This window comes from Rattus norvegicus, chromosome 2, assembly GCF_021556685.1.
Source record: "Rattus norvegicus strain SHRSP/BbbUtx chromosome 2, alternate assembly SHRSP_T2T, whole genome shotgun sequence".
NCBI classification, from domain to species: Eukaryota; Metazoa; Chordata; class Mammalia; order Rodentia; family Muridae; genus Rattus; species Rattus norvegicus.
In genome coordinates, this window is record NC_141535.1 from 236,259,992 (window position 1) to 236,279,496 (window position 19,505).

The 19,505-nt window shown below is 43.2% G+C and overlaps 1 protein-coding gene and 2 long non-coding RNA genes across 3 annotated transcripts in view; 2 read left to right on the forward strand and 1 right to left on the reverse strand.

The window, feature by feature from the left end:
• Nucleotides 1–3,467, reverse strand: part of Clca1 (chloride channel accessory 1) — a 25,584-nt gene extending 22,117 nt beyond the window's left edge. The window contains 1 exon segment of the mRNA NM_001107449.1: nucleotides 3,292–3,467. Coding sequence (NP_001100919.1) covers nucleotides 3,292–3,453 — 162 coding nt within the window. The 5' untranslated portion in view covers nucleotides 3,454–3,467.
• The window catches only part of LOC147996596 (uncharacterized), a 19,730-nt gene extending 698 nt beyond the window's left edge, over nucleotides 1–19,032 (forward strand). The window contains exons 2-3 of the long non-coding RNA XR_015677101.1: nucleotides 2,599–2,693; nucleotides 17,559–19,032. This is a non-coding gene — a long non-coding RNA (uncharacterized LOC147996596). The remainder of the gene's footprint in view (nucleotides 1–2,598; nucleotides 2,694–17,558) is intronic.
• On the forward strand, nucleotides 7,373–8,284 carry LOC147996597 (uncharacterized). The gene is made up of 2 exons (XR_015677099.1): nucleotides 7,373–7,484; nucleotides 7,968–8,284. It is a non-coding gene; the product is annotated as an uncharacterized LOC147996597 (long non-coding RNA).
• Nucleotides 19,033–19,505: the final 473 nt, after the last annotated feature.

Genomic DNA, 19,505 nt, shown 5'->3' on the forward strand with positions numbered 1-19,505 from the left:
TTTCTTGTCTGCATGGTTTAACAACAGAGACATGCGTCATCTGTTCTGCGTTCTGAGAGTGTGGCATCATATCCACACAGACATGTAAACTCTGGCTGAGAGCGGGCTGTGTGTGTCATTGTTGGTTACTGGATGGGCCCGGCGCTCCCTAAGGACAAGCATGGAACCTGACATAATGTAGTTGCTTTGCAAATATTTGTTATATAAATCAAGGAAAGGCTGAGTGACTAACTGAGCAAGTTATTGATGAGTGAAAGTGGTACATTAGCACTAAGCCAGCTAGGACCTGGGCTCTGTGCACTGAAGAGACACCACTGAAGACTCCCTTTGTTTGCATTCTGGACACACAGCAGGGAAGAAGGGAGACAGAGACAGAGATGAAACAGAGACAAGGAGAGAGACAGAGACAGGAAGAGATACAGAAGAGACAGGGAGAGAGACAGAAGAGACAGAGAAATGAAGAGAGACAGAAATAGAGAAGCAGAGACACAGAAACAGAGACATACAGAGAGAAACAGAGACAAAGAAATATATAGAGAGACAGAAACAGAAAGAGAGAGACAGTGAGAGATAGAGATAGAGAGACAGAGGCAGACAGAGACACACAAACAGAGAGAAATATCGAGACAGACAAAGAGACATAAAGAGATGGACAGAAAAAGACAGAGAGAGACAGAGACACACACAGAGAGAGTGACAGACAGATACAGAGAGAGAGATACAGAAATAGAGACAGAGACACAGAAACAGAGACAGAGAAATAAAGAGACTGACAGAAAGAGAGACACGCAGAGACAGAGACACAGAGAAATAAAGAGACAGAGAGAAATTGAGAGGGGGAGGGAGGGGAGAGAGAAAGAGATAGAGAGTGTCTCCCTGAATTTCATCTGTGGGACGTCCTCACAATGCTCCGCCATAGAACAGTGGGAGTCCCCTCCACATACACAGGCAGGAGACTCTTGAATACTGTCTTGCTGACTTAGGAACTCTGTCTCAGGCAGGGGCTCAAGGCAGAGAATCTCCCCTCAAAAGGAAGGTTATTGAAGCAGAGATTGAAGAGAACAGCAGCTGCAGTCATGGTGGGAGTCTCTGAACTCTTCAGACCTTGGACATCAAATGGGAGGAGCTGACTTTTACTAAGCAGGGACCCTCAGGACACCACTGTACTACTGTACTCTTGGAGCCCAGAAGGAAGCAGGGAAATCCATCGTAGCTCACACAGTTCCGTCATTGCTCTTTCTAGAAAGCTAACTTAATAATTGTGGTGAGAAATTGTTTTCAGGAGGAAACCCACCAAAGATAGTGAGGGCAAGAAGCTTCCTAAAACTCCAAGTTGCTGTTATTAGAGATAACGTACCATGTTTAACTGGCCCATCCCTGAAACATACTGGCTGGACACAGAAACAAAGCAGCCACACTTCTTTTCCTTTTTCTACCTTATTTCTTTTCCTAATTATCTATTTCGTCTTTGCTGTGACAGTTAAAAGCCCACTCTAGGTTTCAGCTTATTGCTTAATTTTGGGCATGAACTTCTCTGTACTGAGGATGGTCTGATGGCCTTTTGGCTAGGGACAGAAGCTTCCTAGGAAGCAACATCTTCCCTCCATCCTCCATGCTCTCCCTGCTTGAGAAATAGTCTAGCCAGAAACTCCTAACAGACAAAGGTGGTTCTCTACCCAAACTCCACTTTCCAGAGTTTGCTTCATGAGGCATCATTGGAAGAGTCTTCTGGACTCTTGTTCCAGGAACTTGCTTTCAGAAGGGATAAGAAGGTGACCAATAGACAAGGGGTTCAAGGGGGCCCTAACCTTCACTGCTCAACTGTTTGCTAGGTAGATTACCAGAGAGAGAGAGAGAGAGAGAGAGAGAGAGAGAGAGAGAGAGAGAGAGACAGAGAGACAGAGAGACAGAGAGACAGAGAGACAGAGAGACAGAGATATACACACAGAGACAAAGAACAGTCATTGCCTTTACTTGTGCCCACTGGTGACCCCGCCAGGGGTTCCATGAATAATTCCCATCCACTCGTCACACAGATTGCCACTAAGTGTGCCACTAAACAAGACTAAAATCATGAACCCATGAAAGAAGCTGTGAGACCTGAGAAATGCTGATGGAGATGGGAGAGAAGGAGGGGTACATGTCTGTGCACGTTTGTGTGTGCTACTAATCAGAATGCATTATCTGCATTATAAAATTGTCAAAGAAGGAAACTAATTTTAAAAATGATAATGAAACTGAAGATAACATGTTGCCTACTAATGGAGTGCATAAACAAAATTAAACTAATATGCGAAAAAGACTAATGAATAAAACATAAAGAATTGAAAATACAATAAATTAAAACTGTTGCTTAAGTGCAAGAGAAAAACAAGCAGAAGGTAAGGGACTCAGGGACAGCAGCAGGGACTCTGTCCAGGTGCTGCTGCACATTTCTCATATGCTGCTCACAATGCTCTGTGCAAGAACTACTTATCAACCCATTTTACAGAGCAGGACACTCACTCATCCCACGGTGCTGACCCTGGATGTGCTATGGACAGACTGGGGACTCCAGGTGGTCTGTTAGAAAGAGTTTCCGTCTTGTCTTATTTTTAGCTCTTTACTGTTCTGGAAGACCTCCTCTCACCCCTCCACACGATGACCTTCTGAATGACTCTTCCAGCAGTCCCCAGACAAGAAGAGGAGACAAGGTAAACCCCTCCCCCACCTCCCACCCTCACCTGCCGCAGCCCTGAGCTGATCCCTCTGCTCCCAGGTTGGAAAGATGTAGAATCTCTGCCCACTGGAAGGGTGGTCTCTAAGCTAGAGCCTTACATTAGAAACCTCAAGTTCCTATTTAACATCACGAGTTAGTCATAAGTAGAATAAAACACGGTCTACTGTGTGCTGGGGGTAACATCCTGCAAAGAAATTACCTGCCCTGCAGTTACCGGTATCTGCTGAATACACTGAGTTTGCCTTTCTCTTGGGGCGAAGTAGATTTCAGTGGCAACCGTCAGTTAGTAAATACACCCGTCATTTGTTAAGTGCCAACAGCGCATCTAACTCGGAGCTATGTGCATTTCACTCGACTTGTTTCTCATAAACACCCTAGTGGGTAAAGAGTTATTGGTTTCCTTTCCTAGATAAGGAATCTGAGATTCAGACGTAAAAATATCCTGCCAGCCCAACAACTGGAGCAAGACAAATCAGGTTTCCTTCATCACAATGTTATGGCCGGATGAGGATTTCATTGGTATTAGCTAATTAGGACGTGCCAAAGCATAGGTAATTCCTACTGGAATGTACCTTTATCCGTTGGATGAGGGCTTCATCTTCTGGCACATCGTGGTCTATGGCAATGACGATGCCTTCATAGCCATTGTTGTTCAACTGGATGAGGGAATTGCTCAGAACCCCTTCCAGAAGGTAGAGGACCAAGAGGAAGACAGGACTCTTCAAAGATCCCATCTTCAGCTTTCCCTCTGGAAAGGGTTGGTTCTAGAAGTGTCTTTACCCCTATATATATAGACACAAGATACACATAGTCTTCTCAACTTATTGGAGGTGATTTATTATAGGCCTCTAACCTCTTGACCCTTCTTTACCACATTTGTTTACAATATAAGAGGAAGTATTGTCTAAAAACCCAACTGTGTACTTTTAAGTGTTTCCAATTAAAAGGAATGTTGGGCTTGCCCCCGGCTGCACCAGGTGCTTGAGCAAGGGTGGGAGATCCTAATCTGGTTCCCCAGAAACGCTGATCCAGGAAAAGCAGGTTGTCCGTTGGAGTATCTGTTTACTTACAAATATTTGTCCAGTTATGGACACTGACCCACCCACTCCACCCCTGAACCCCACCTCTCCAGCTTGACATTGATACGTTTAAGTAGGCTTTGGTTTTCTGTAAGGACTCTTGCCGTTCTCTCTCTCTCGGTGAACTCCACATTTCTCCTGAGCAGCACTGGAGCGACCTCAGCATCCCTCACAAGCTCCTTTGCGTCCATGCACACCCAAAGCATCAGGGAGTAAGGCAGGTGCCACTAAGTATTTCACAGTGGAGAGAAGAGGTAAAACTTTTATTTCATTTTGCAAAACAAACTCCGCCCAATTCCCTCAGCCCCCTCTTTGCTTCTCTACCCCATGTCTTCTAGCAGTCAGTCAAGTTTAAACCAACAACATGGAATCCTTTTGGTGAAATTCTCTCACTCTGAAACACAAATTATGGAAGATCTGCTACCACAGGCTTACCAAACTTCAGAGGAAAGCCCAAAGTGTCCCGCCATTGCCCCTGACTTCAAATCACTTGGAGATAGTTTTCATCCACTTGGCCTTCAGATAGACAAAGGCACCCATCCTACCTTGTCTGTCCATTCTCTCTGGCATTCGCCTCATAGCAGCCAAGTTAGTATTTTCCACATGAAGCAATTGAGCAGGAGTTTAAAGTCCTCATCCACATCATTCAAAGTGCACGTCTATAGGAAAAGATGACTATATTTAGCATACATACAAATACAAAGTTGAGATTTCGGGCCAGAGAGATGACTGTGTGAACAAAGAAAGGGACTTTGCTGTCAAGCCTACAATCTACATTCATGCCTTGGAGTGCTCGTGGTGATAGAACCAAAAAGAGCCCTGGAAGTTGTCTTCTGAATTTTAAATGCATGCCTTGGTCCATGCATGCTCACATGTACACACACACGCACGCACACACACACACACACACACACACACACACACACACACAGAGTCCATTATATATACAACCCCCCTACATAGATTCTAAAATATCTGTCTCTAAACTGTAGCTTTGCCTTTTCCCCCCAGAAAACAGGCCCACAGGTGAGTTTAGGGTCTGTCTGAGATGAATCACATGTAAGTAGAGGAAGGGCAAGAGTCATGGAGGAACCAAAGAAGTGGAAGAAGCTACTGAATTGGTCACTGCCATCCAGCGGGAGACCCGGGCAAGCCAGCGTGCAGCAGTCCCTGCCTCGCCTTGGGGACATGTCCTATAAGGAGCTAGATTAAGACGCCTCACCTGCCATGAACCATTCACTGGAGTAAGGGTGAGCCTTTGGTTTCTGCTCATCTCTAACATGAGGTCTCGCCCCCTTGCCTGCCTGTGTTATGCAGGGCTTCTAGCAGTTTTATGGAGGGAACTCCAAGCCTTTAAGAGCCTCCCTGGAGTTTAAGAGGTCAGTGATGGCAAAAGGTGTCAGACTGCCCTGCAGTGGTGGGGACACTTGTGTCTATAATTTCCCATCATTATATATACCTTTAGTCCTGTATTTAGAATGACCACCAAGGGTTTACAGAGGCCACACAGACTACAAAACAGTGTCACTGAAGGGAGCATTGGACAGGTGCTATAGAGGCAGACACTGAATATACTTAAACAGGATACTAACAGACCCAGCAAAGAACTGTAGACACTGGGGCAAGGAAGCCCAGGACATTCAAGGTTAGTCCCAGGACCAGGTCTATGTGCACAGAGGGCGGATGTATGTATGTATGTAAGTATGTATATATGTATGTATGTATGTATGTGCGTAGAGACAGCAATTAAAGTGAATCTTGTCAAAAAGTAGGGATCGCTGAGCTGAGAGCCCTGGGAAACCACCAGGAGTTCGGCCAAAGGCCACGCAGGAGGAACAATAAATGACTTTAGAACTCATGGGATGCGGCCCACTGGTTACCACAGACACAGGGGTGGGCCTTGGTGTGGCACGGCTCCCAGGACTCTGTGTCCTGAGGATTGTATGCTGTAATGGAGTCTGCTCTGCTTGTCGCACTCACATCCCTCTTAATCTAAGAGTTATATGAGAGCTCTAAGGGGCTTCCAGTCCCTCACTGGACAGTGTCCTGGCACTCACAGGATTAACGCTTGATCTCTTTTGGGCCCTGCTGCTGGAGCAGATTATGATTCTATCACCTCCCTAGAGAAGAGCTTAGACATGTAGATTGTCAGCAATGACGACCACCCTTAGAAACCATTTGGAAAATAAAGTTGTTAGTGAATCCGGGTTGAGATGTTTTTATCACTGGAGCTGATGGTGAAAGTCTTTGGGGACAATGTGAAGTTCAGAAAGGCCACTCTTATTTGTTAACCTTTAAGGTCAGGGAACAAGACCATGGCAGAGCTGGCTCACGTGACTCTCACTGAGGCTGGGCGGATGATAATTGATTTCTTATGCCCAATTTTTCCCTCAGCTTCCTGATATGACTTACCGAGAATTGCTGATGAGTAGATAAACATTTTTGAGATTTAAGGTAGATATGACTAATTTGATATAAAAGTTTAGATTTGTGATTCTTTTAAGATCCTTACAAGCCTACTTTTACAGATAAATAATAAAATAATCACTTCTTTCTTGTAAGTTCTAATTGCTGCCTGCCAGTCAGAGACACCGGCTGAGTAAACTCCCCTGCTTGCTCACACTCTGTTAATCTGCAACAAGTCGCTGGGTTGGAAATGTATACGAATTTTTAAGAATAATTTGTTTTCATTACCTCCAGTATGTAATGTTATTTCTTGGACAGGTGCTGGAAAACACACTGTTTTTCCATAATCATTCACTAGAAGAAAACTAACGGTAGTCACATTGTAATTGTATACTGCTTAAAAGGTTTTTCTGGGATATATAAGTGATGGAAGAAAGAATAAAGGATGGCGTGGCTGGAACATTGTCTCTCCCGTCCATTGACTATGTGTGTATGTGAACAGTCTGTGTGAAGGGGGTTGGAACATGGTTCCTTCCATCCACCACTTGTGTGTACTTATGTGTGTGTGTGTGCAATACTTGGAGCCTACTTGCTGGAGCTCTGCTCTAACCGTTCTACGTGTGCATGTGTATGCATCTGTCTGTAGGTCTCTCTGCATGTGTATGTGTATGTGTGTATGTACATGCCTGCATATATATATATATATGTATGTGTGTGTGTGTGTGTGTGTGTGTGTTTACAGGTGTGAATTATCTCTTTCCTTCTCTTTTTCGCTGACCCCAAGGAGTTAAAAGAGACCCTTGCTTTTCCACTGGCCTCAGAGAGTACCAGCCCCAGTAAATTAAACTCTGCTCCCTCAGAGTCTCTAATCACTGGATGCCTTAGGCAGCAGCCCCTGTAAATATCTGGATGCAGCCCTGTCAGGGGCTCTAAGCACTGACCCCCAACAGCTGTCTGCCTTGGTTTACCCACCACATGGATACCAAAGCCATTGAGATCTGGGGCCCTTAAAGGAACCTGAGGAGGTAAGTCACCCGTTGTTTTGAGTAGAGCAGGATCAGGAACTTGAATATTTGGAGTTGAATTTGCCAAGGCTGAATATTTGGAGTTGAATTTGCCAGCCTTCTCAACTTTGCCAAGTTGAGAAGGCTGACCCCAAGAAGCTGCTGCCAGAGTGGGTGGAGGCTCCACTCAACCGAGAAGGCCGATCCCATGATTGCCTGGTGCTTTGGGCGGAGGCTCCCTCCTGCTAAGCATTGACTCCACCAAAATGGAACAAGGTAAGGACAAAAGGCTTTCCTCCTGTGTTATTAAACACATGCTTAAGGGAAAAGGAAACGTGGCTAGCACAGCTGACTGGTTTTCTCCAGCTCGAACAGGCAGCCAGCCCTTGGTCTCCTAGACCAAGGAACTTTAGATATTGAAACACGAGAGACAGCAGAAATAGATATTAAGGAACGATTTACAGAGAATGGAGGGAAGGATGCGCCTCTTGCCGCACTCACTGTTTGGACTATTCTTTTTTTTTTTCCCTTTTCTTTTTTTTCCGGAGCTGGGGACCGAACCCAGGGCTTTGCGCCTGCTGGCAAGCGCTCTACCACTGAGCTAAATCCCCAACCCCTGTTTGGACTATTGTTAAGCAGACATCATCAGCAGGGGAGAAAGAGTTCTGGTCCACCGGGGAGCCCTTTGCTCCCCCTCATGAAGGGATCCCTTCATGATGTCTCATTCAGGATCTAAGAAAAATCTTTGTTTCTTGATAGTGAAGGATAAGGAAGACGGCTCAGGAGAAGATGGTAATGAATCAGAGGAGGAGAGCTTGACCTTGGAAAAGCAATCTGACCTGCAGGAGGAGGCAACAGAATACTGTAAACCGGAATGGCCCAGACTGCACTGCTTGATTGACCCTTGGCCTTCTCTCAAGGCCTCCTGAACCAAGTCAAAAATAACTAAAGGGGTCTATAGGATTTGCCACTGCTGTGCTGGGCTGTCAGGCTTCACGAAAGTGTCATTCATTAAGATGGTTTATTATTTTAAAAATCTAAATGATTTTAAAAAGCTTCTATTAAAAAACCACTGGGATTTGTCCTCTCTTAAAAATTATTACGGCTAAATTGAAGCCATTGTTTGATAGTCTCAGCCTAGATGTTGTCCCAGAGTCATTAAGAAAGTTGACTTCTACAGTTAAAATTTCATTAACCTTTTTAGAGCCAGACCAGCACTGTTGTCCAAAGATATTAATGTTCACCTGTGATTCTTCCTCAGACATGCTGCCTGCTCACACAAAATCTTTCCCCACATAAAAAACTTCTACACAACCAAGGGAGCTAATAACATCACTGCTTTTAAAAGACTAGAGGACAAGCCCTTTGACTTGTATACTAACTCTTAATATATAGTCAAGGTAATCTCTTATGTTAAAGAAATGGCTCACCACCTTCTGGAGGCTTCGCTATCCTAGCCCTGATCTTAGAGTTGCGTACGAGTTTACTTCAATTTAGACGTTTCCCTTTCTTGATGGAACGCCCTCAAGCTCATGTTATGCTTCCTGGGCCTGTGTATAAAGGTAAAGAGAGCGTCAATTCCCTGACAAAAGTTGTTGCTTTCTCTGCAGAGCCTGCCTGACAGAGTTATACATCAAAACACTGCTGCTCTTTGCTTTCAAAAGCGGTTGGAGCCATCTTGTAGCATTTTTTAGCATGACCTCCCCATGATTATTAACCTGCGGGGCTTGTGTGTGCCTTACAATCTATGATACTTACTCTTACATTAGCTGTACTTCTGTCTGACCTGGGGAGGCTTTCAACAAGGTCATACAACATTTGTTTTACAGTTTTACGACCTTGGGAATAGCATAGGGCTTCAAAAACAGGCAGTGCTCCTAGGTCTGTGGCTTTTGACCACTGGCATTCCCCGTAATCTCTCAGAACAGGCTGTTGTGAGAGAACACATCAAGCTAGAAAGACTCAAATATTTAAGATACAAAATGGAGTTTATAAACACTCGTCTCATCATATTTTACAAAACAAATTCTTTTTTCCCCTCCATCTTTATTAAATTGGGTGTTTCTTATTTACATTTCTATTGTCATTCCCTTTCCCAGTTTCCAGGCCAACAACCCCCTAACCTCTCCCCCTCCCCTTCTAGATGGGTGTTCCCCTCCCCATCCTCTCCCCATTACTGCCCTCCCCACAACAAACCCGTTCACTGGAGGTTCAGTCTTGGCAGGACCAAGGACTTCCCCTTTCACTGGTGCTCTTACTAGGCTATTCATTGCTACCTATGAGGTTGGAGCCCAGGGTCAGTCCATGTCTTTGGGTAGTGGCTGGAAGCCCTGGTTGCTTGGCATTGTTGTTCATATGGGGTCTCAAGCCCCTTCAAGCTCTTCCAGTCCTTTCTCTGATTCCTTCAACGGGGATCCCATTCTCAGTTCAGTGGTTTGCTGCTGGCATTCGCCTATGTATTTGCCGTATTCTGGCTGTACAAAACAAATTCTAAGTCCCCTTTTAAACATCTTAATATAAAATCAACTCCAAACCTCAAGATTCAAAAGTCCTACTAACTGGATGATAAGGACCAGACGTTTCATTCCGGGAGAAGTTTTGATTCTATGTTTCCCCAGGATGCCGCTTCACAGATGCCAGTCCAGTTGATTGTGCCAGGGCCTCCCCTACTGACATCGAGACAGAAGCTTCCACTCCTGCCCCTTCCTCCATGCCCACCTCAGCCATCAACATCTCCAGCTCCCCACCTGTATTAGATACTCCTGTATCAAAGGAGGACACGAGCAGGTGACTTCCGATGCGCCTGAAGGACTGTGACCCTGTGTGGTTCCACCTTTGCTATTTTATACCCGAGGCATAGGGGATACAAAAGCACTAACAATGGGTGTCTGTATATCATTTCACATCAAGTGCTATTTGACTGACTGCATTAATTCCACCACGAGCCCTAATGCTTTTCTCATTGTTTATTAGCCTCCTTATGTTTTTTACCGTGTTAATCTCCCCCTGCCTTGACACGTGGGTTTTGCTGCACTTCCACGGAAATGGGTTGCAAACGCTCTCTCACAGCCTAGGAGACTTCTCACTGTACTCATTTAGATGGCGGGACTTATGTGAGCCTCAACTGCCACTTTGAGACGACAGGTGCACACTACTCATCGTGTAAATCCTTTACCCCAAAATGTTTCCTTTACCTTACTCAGGAAAAATAGAGGATTGACCCACATAGTCAGTGCTCTAGAGGAAACTATTATTTACATGGGCTCCCAAATTCAAAATATTAAGACTCATCTGACCACCTGCCGCTGCCTTTCATTTATTTTTATTAACATTAATTGGACTCACGTTATATCTCTACCTTATAATGGTTCAAAAATACTTTAAGAACAGGTTCAGACTGTTCTGTGAGATAAATAGAATACGTTTTTGGCTTTCAGTTGTCATGGATACTCTTCCTTCACAGGTTAGTGCCGTTGGACAGGTTAGATTATAAGTTTGTTCAGCTGAGGAAATATCCAGTTCTCACACGACTTTAGTTAAAAACTCGGTTAGAGCTTAATTCCTACTGTAGCTTCGTTATTAATTTAGAAATTATTATTGCAATAATCATATCGCTTATTTTTCTGCTTCTGGTCGTTTTCAGATATCCAGAGTCGTTTTCAGATGTCCATTTGGCCCAGGGACAAAATCCATATGGTTTACTTTAACAAATTGAAAGATAGAGATGCTGAGAGCCACGCAGGAGGAACAATAAATGACTTTAGAACTCATGGGATGCGGCCCACTGGTTACCACAGACACAGGGGTGGGCCTTGGTGTGGCACGGCTCCCAGGACTCTGTGTCCTGAGGACTGTATGCTGTAATGGAGTCTGCTCTGCTTGTCGCACTCACATCCCTCTTAATCTAAGAGTTATATGAGAGCTCTAAGGGGCTTCCAGTCCCTCACTGGACAGTGTCCTGGCACTCACAGGATTAACGCTTGATCTCTTTTGGGCCCTGCTGCTGGAGCAGATTATGATTCTATCACCTCCCTAGAGAAGAGCTTAGACATGTAGATTGTCAGCAATGACGACCACCCTTAGAAACCATTTGGAAATAAAGTTGTTAGTGAATCCGGGTTGAGATGTTTTTATCACTGGAGCTGATGGTGAAAGTCTTTGGGGACAATGTGAAGTTCAGAAAGGCCACTCTTATTTGTTAACCTTTAAGGTCAGGGAACAAGACCATGGCAGAGCTGGCTCACGTGACTCTCACTGAGGCTGGGCGGATGATAATTGATTTCTTATGCCCAATTTTTCCCTCAGCTTCCTGATATGACTTACCGAGAATTGCTGATGAGTAGATAAACATTTTTGAGATTTAAGGTAGATATTACTAATTTGATATAAAAGTTTAGATGTGATTCTTTTAAGATCCTTACAAGCCTACTTTTACAGATAAATAATAAAATAATCACTTCTTTCTTGTAAGTTCTAATTGTTGCCTGCCAGTCAGAGACACCGGCTGAGTAAACTCCCCTGCTTGCTCACACTCTGTTAATCTGCAACAAGTCGCTGGGTTGGAAATGTATACGAATTTTTAAGAATAATTTGTTTTCATTACCTCCAGTATGTAATGTTATTTCTTGGACAGGTATTGGAAAACACACTGTTTTTCCATAATCATGCACTAGAAGAAAACTAACGGTAGTCACATTGTAATTGTATACTGCTTAAAAGGTTTTTCTGGGATATATAAGTGATGGAAGAAAGAATAAAGGATGGCGTGGCTGGAACATTGTCTCTCCCGTCCATTGATTATGTGTGTATGTGAACAGTCTGTGTGAATGGGGTTGGAACATGGTTCCTTCCATCCACCACTTGTGTGTACTTATGTGTGTATGTGTGGAATACTTGGAGCCTACTTGCTGGAGCTCTGCTCTAACCCTTCTACATGTGCATATGTATATGTCTGTCTGTAGGTCTCTATGCATGTGTATGTGTATGTGTGTATGTACATACATGCCTGCATATATATATATATATATATATATATATATGTGTGTGTTTGTGTGTGTGTGTGTGTGTGTGTAGTGTATGAAGCTATTGGACTTTGCCTTTTGTTTTGTCCATTCAATGTATGTGTGTGTGTGTGTGTGTGTGTGTTGTGTGTTGTGTGCGTATGCATGTATATTTGTGTGTATGAAGCTATTGGACTTTGCCTTTTGTTTTGTCCATTCAGTGTGTGTGTGTGTGTGTGTGTGTGTGTGTGTGTGTGTGTGTGTGTGTGTGTTGTGTGTTGTGTGCGTATGCATGTATATTTGTGTGTATGAAGCTATTGGACTTTGCCTTTTGTTTTGTCCATTCTGTGTGTGTGTGTGTGTGTGTGTGTGTGTGTGTGTATGTGTGTGTGTGCATGTGAATTTTAAGTTTTGCTCCCTCAGAGTCTCTAATCACTGGATACCTTTGGCAGCAGCCCCTGTAAATATCTGGATCTACCCCAGTCAGGGACTCTAAGCACTGACCCCCAACAGCTGCCTACCTTGGTTTACTTACAATCATTGGCAGACTTCTCTGCCTGTCTGTCCCCCAATACACACCGCAGGTTATCCGATGACTGGGCAATGGTGACATCACCATTACAGCATTAGGTGTCCCTCCTTTCATGGGAACCAGGTGAGGATGTTGTGTCTTGTTCATTTGACTGTGCTCGATAAGGTCATGAACCTGGTTTTCCTGATGTGGTTTGAATGCCCACAGGCTCATGTGTTTTTAGTTTCTTCTGTGTGTTCTTAAGTAGTATTTTATTACTCGTACAAAAAGTTATTTATTAGCCCGTGCCTCATGGGGTCATGCTAGATAGATGGCAGGCTCCACATGCACGAACAGGATACAGATTCAGTCTGCCTCAACCTTCGCACTCAGAATGGAAGCAAAGTGACTTTATCTGCACTGTCCTTGCTGCACTGACAGTGACAGAGGCTCCTGTGATATGGCCTCACTCCGAGTGTGCGCCTTCACAGACTGACTTGGCCTTCCCTGACACAGCAGGCTCTGTTAAGCTCCCCCAGGTAAATGGCCTGACCTAGTGTGGCCACTTGTGGATGCAGTGGATGCTCCTCTGCTCTCTGTGGTACCCAGGAGTGGCCTGCTGCATGCACAGAGGCCTTGGCTCATTTAAAGACCTATAATATGGCACCTAGGATCTGTCTTTCCAAGCCTGCCCTATGGGTTGAACAATACAGACCTCAAGAGCAGGAAATTAACATTCTGGGGGACAACCTTTTTCCAAAGATGGCACATTTACAGCCTCCTAGGGCTTCCCTTTCTGAGGCAAAGGCATGCAGACCCATGATCACCGTTCTGACCTCTTTTGCCCCATTGGTTAACTTTGCCTGGTTTTGAACTTCTCGTGAGCATGAAGTCACGGTATGATATTTTATGCTGTGCTATGGTGACATGACGTGTTCCGGTTCAATTCAGCCATGTTGTTTTAGATGGCAGTGATTTGCTCTCTTACCATCGAGGTCTTTGTAAAAGAGTGCTCTAGTGCATTTCCCATATGTTGTTACAGAAATTTTGATTTCTTTCTAGCTGGGGCTCATGTGACCGAAATCATCATAGATAGAACCATTGGTGTCCATTGCATATATTTTAAACTCTGAACTGCTGTGCCTTACGGTAAAATATATCCAGTGCCAGAGTCTCTCTGACCACCATCCTAGTCGGAATCTTAGGTCTTTTTGATGAGGGGTTCCTTCCATCAAGGAAGGAGTTAGAGGGGTTAGAACTTGAATTCTGCTGATAGGTTAGGTTATGTGGTTAGCCTCCCTATCTTATCTCCCTGGCCAGCCTTCTGCAATAATCCTGTCAGGTCAGCTTGGATGGAAACTCCTTATCAAAGGCCGCTTGCTCTCAGTTGGTTTTCATCCACTCCCCTCCGTCTGGTTCTGGGTTTCTCCTTGTTCTCATTGGAGTGGGAGTTAAGGATCAGACTCTTCTTCAGGGCTAAACTCCACGGCAGTGGTGCTACACAAATTACCACAGGGCTCACAGCACCTTAAATGTTTATTTCCAGGATGCCTCAGTCGGAGGGAAATGCTGGGGATATTTTCATCATTTAATTTTATAATTGCTTATTGGTGCTATATAAAAATAAAATCAATTTTATGTCACAGATGTCTCCACACTCTCCTGGTATCTTGTCATAAAAAAGTTGACTAAATGGTAGTAGCATTGCTCAATAAATTCCCCATTGGAGTCGAAGGAAACCATTCTCGTGACAAGAAGAAGGGAAGGGCATGGGTTATAACTCTGTGACAGAGGACATGATGAACAGGCATATGGCTGAGGGTTCAATCCTAGCACTCTCTCTATCTCTCTGTCTCTGTCTCTGTCTCTCTGTCTCTCTCTCTCTCTCTCTGTGTGTGTGTGTGTGTGTGTGTGTGTGTATGTGTGTGTGTGTGTCAATCTCAGTGACCTTGACAAATTCATTTGTTTCTAGCAATTTATGGATCCGTTGTGGGTATTTATGTGTATTGTCATACCATTTATGACCGGTGAGCATTCAGAAAATATCCCATAGATCATCATGAAGTCTAACCCTGATTAAGGAAGTATCCTTCAAGTCTACGAAGAATCTATTTTAAAAATCTTGAATATAATTGGACACGGCGACTCACGCCTTTCATCCCAACACTTGGTAGGCTCAAGGAGCAAGACTGCCACATACATACTCAAGGCCAGACGTTCAACATAATGAGTTCCAAGATAGCCTGATCTACAGTGTGAGAACTTGTCTTAACCACCCAAGATAATGGGGTCATGGATAATATCAGGGTCCTGGATGATATAATCTTTACTAGATTATGACATCATCTTCCTTTTTTTTCCTGGCTATACGGAGTCACGCACTGATTGGGTTTGCAGTGTTAAATCACTCTTGCGTCTTGGAATAAATTCTATTCGATCACAATGTAGGTCGGAGTCTTCTCTTAAATGCACTACTATTTTATTAAGAGTCTTTGCACTCGTGCCAAGGTGAGCGACTGGTGTGAGCTTTTCCCTTCTTGTAATAAATACCCTGGCCAACTACTACTACCAAGCTAGCTCCCACACACCCTTATCCTTGAGAAGTCATGATCCCTCATCTCGTCACTGCAATCCTTTGTATGACTATTTCCAGTTCATAAAGTTCCCCTTAGATTATTCTTGAACCTTTGATCATCTATGATAGGAAACCACTTATTTTAATTATGTATTTCAAAATAAAATATTTCCTAGTTTTAATTTTGAAGTCTTTTTAGCTTGTCAGGTATGCTGCTTAATTTTCAGGCTTTTAGAACTTCTTTTTTTTCCCACTGGATATATTTTATTTACATTTCAACTGTTAAACTCTTTCCCAATTTCCCATCCATAAGCCCTCTATCCCATTCCCCCTCCACCTTCTTCTATGAGGCTGTTCCCCCCACCCAACCACCCACCCCTTCCCACCTCCCTACCCTGACATTCCCATACACTGGGGAGCCTTGGCAAGACCAAGGGCTTCTCCTCCCATTGGTGCCCAACAAGGCCATCCTCTGCTACATATGCAGCTGGAACCATGGGTCTGTCCATGTGCACTCTTTGGATGGTTTAGTCCATGGGAGCTCTGGTTGATTGGCATTGTTGTTCTTATGGGGTTGCAAACCCCTTCAGCTCCTTCAATCCTTCCTCTAACTCCTCCAGTGGGGACCCCATTCTCAGTTCAATGGTTGACTGCAAGTGTCTGCCTCTGTATTTGTCATGCTCTGGCAGAGCCTTTCAGGAGACAGCTGTATCAGGTTCCTGTCAGCATGCACTTCTTGGCATCAGCAATATTGTCTAGGTTTGGTGGCTGTATGTGTAAGGCTGGATCCCCAGGTGGGGCAGTTTCTGAATGGCCATTCCCTCAGTCTCTGCTCCAAACTTTGTCTCATATCTCCTCCTACAAATATTTTTACCCTTCTAAGAAGGACTGAAGCACCCACACTTTTGTCTTCCTTCTTGTGCTTCACGTGGTCCGTGGATTGTATCTTGGGTAATCCAAGCTTTTGGGCTAATATCCACTTATCAGTGAGTGCATACCATGTGTATTTTTGGTGATTGGGTTACCTCACTCAGGATGATATTTTCTAATTCCATCCATTTGCCTATGAATTTCATGACATCATTATTTTTAGTAGCTGAGTAATACTCCATGGTATAAATGTATCACATTTTCTGTTTCCATTCCTCTGTTGAAGGGCATCTGAGTTCTTTCCAGCTTCTAGCTATTATAAATAAGGCTGCTATGAACATAGTGGAGCATGTGTCCTTGTTATTTGTTGGGGCATCTTTTGGGTGTATGCCCAGGAGTGGTATATCTGGGTCCTTAGGTAGCACTACGTCCAATTTTCTGAACCTCCAGATCCTTTGTTGAATTGTAATTTAATTTCATTGTAGTTGGAAACCATGCTCAGAGATTTGTTTTTAATTCATCAGTGTGTGTGTGTGTGTGTGTGTGTGTGTGTGTGTGTGTGTGTGTGTGTGTTATCAGGTGCATATAGGAACCTGGAACCTGTGTGTGTATTAATGTGTATATGAAGATCAGAGGTTGATATCCAGGCTCTTCCTTGATTTTTGTCCCACTTGATTTTTGGAGTCAGGGTCTCTTTCTGAATTGGAAGCTTACAAATTAGGCTGGATTTATTGGGCAGCAAGCTCCCATGTTCCTCCTGTTCCTCCAGCCTACATATATAGTACTGGACTTAGAGGCATGACCCACTATGGTGCTAGGTAGGGATGTTGTCTCTGGTCCTCACATTTGCACGGTGAGCACTTCACTGAATACATTGTTCCCTGTACGCTACCACATCGTGAGATTGAACTCTTTTTAAATGGTCTATTTTGGTAAAAATACTTCATATGCGATTTAAAAAATGTGTGTTCTGTAATTTCTGGGTATGTTTTTTGCATATGTCAGCTAAGCCAAGGTAGTTAACCATACAAATCAAATATTCCCTGTTTTATTAATTTGTTGGTTTTTAAATTTCTTGTTATTTCAGTTACTTGGAGAAAAGTGTTGAAAAATTAAAAACCAACTTATAATTGAAGATTTCTCCCTCCCTATCTCCTTTAGTTGAGGTTTTTGCTGTAAATGTATTTCAAGCTATGCTATTTATTAAACACATATTTAATAACATTACATAATCACCTCCACGATATGTCTCTTCTATTTCCAGTAACTCTACTCCCATCATTTTATATTATTTACACTACATTGTTGTTTTTAATATTGAGTTTAGTTTGATTTAAAATCAAAACAAATATGACAATTACCTTTATAACATCCATTTTCTTCTGTTTATCCAGTACTTGGTTTTGTCAGAATGGATGTCAATGTAGCCTACAGGCTGAAGCTAGGGAGGCCTATCGGACACCATGAAGAAAGAACACCCGTGGATTAATGTAAAGATGTCAGTGTTAAAGATTAATGCAAAGCTCGTTGTCACACAGAGCCTCGATCGGACTCCTGCCTCCACCTCCCTCATTTCAGCATTGCCTGATAATGCCAACTAGTTTCTCGGAAGAAAACACCAGTGTGTGATTAACAAGGGGGGAAACATGGAAATGTTTCAAAGGGTACTAGTCATCAAAATTTAAGGGTGTTGTTTTAACATAGCTATTCTGCTTCTGGGCATGTATCTTACCTACACACTAGGTTAACAACTTTTCATATATGAGAGACAAGCTCAGATAAACTTATAAAACTATATGTAGAAGGATGCCTCACAAAGCCTTCTTTATATTAGTGAGAAATCAATTAAACCAAATGTCTACTACTGAAGTAAATACTCTTATTTAATATTTACTTTGGTACATCTTATTTATTTATCTCCAATACTTATAACAAATATCCTTTTAATAATTGAAAAGAAGCATGAATACAAAGTACTGGATTGGAGACCATTTTGAAATCCTAACCTGTTAAAGTAAGAATGATAACCATGTCTTGAATATTGATGCTCCATTATGCGTTTCTCTTTATTCTACACCCCACTTTCTTCATCCATCATCTTCTTCATGTTCTTCTTCTCAGGGAGAATTATGCTTGTGTCAATCGACCCATTATTTCCTTCAGGAGTTTCGTTTGTTCATATTGCATCTGCTTCACAAAACCAGGAAGACAAAAGGTGATTTCGAACTAAATTGACTACCCTGTTACATTCTGTGCTTGTGGGTTAATTGTTCACCCAAAGTAGTCTTGATTGATAAGACACAACAGACTGTAGCTGGAAGAGGGAATAAAATCAGCTGCCATCTGGGTCCCTCTCCACCCATCTGAGGAAACATCTTGCTGATAAGAACATTCCAATCTAAGGGCATGAGGGACTAATGGGGGGGAATTTATTTTGGTTCCAAGGGACAAACTGGAGTTTCCTTCCTGCATATGCGCAGGTGTCCCGAGACCCTCCCTGTCATCATTTACTTTGGGACCTGTGCCCCTGACTCTTTTATATTTCTTCTCCGTCTACATATCTGATTTGTATGCTTCCGTTTTTTTACAACATACACAGGACGGTTCTCTCAGACTTCACCAGGCCTCTGATTTCACATCTGCCTTCATTCCCTGTGACCGCAGTCACAGATCTTAACACATAATGCAGCGCCTTCCCAAAGTTATGTAGTATTCCTTTTCTTTCTTTCCTTTTTTCAAAAATAGCTTTACTGAGATATTTATGTGTTATACAGTTCATCTTTTTAAACCTTATAATGCAGTGAGTTTTAGCTTTTTCGGTATTGGCTAGTCATTGCCACAATCAATTGTACAACATTTTAATCATCCAAAAAAAAAAAAAAAAAGACCATTAGAATCTGCTCTTCCCTCTGCTACCCATGCCCTCTCTTCCAAGGTCCAGACCCCACAAGGTCAACTGTGTGCTTTATATATCTGTATATTTACCTATTCTGGAGACTTTTGTAGAATTCTTATTTATCTATAAGTTCATATCCTTTGGCCAATGTCTTCTCATTTCTATCTACCCTCAATATCCCCAAATTCTGGTGACTACCACCCCACTCTCTAATTCCACAGCCCAGCAATGTTCTTGATTCCACCTATGAGTGAGGCCATGTGCTGTGTGTCTTTCTGTGCCTGGCTCAATTCTCTTAATGCCACCTCCTCCAGGTTCATTTTTGTGGCCACGAATGACTTTGTCCATTTTGTGGCTACAGGATTCCTTTGTGTATACCAATCTCACTTCCTTTATCTGCTTATCTGTTGACTAATGGGTTGATCCATATCTGGGCTGTTGTAAA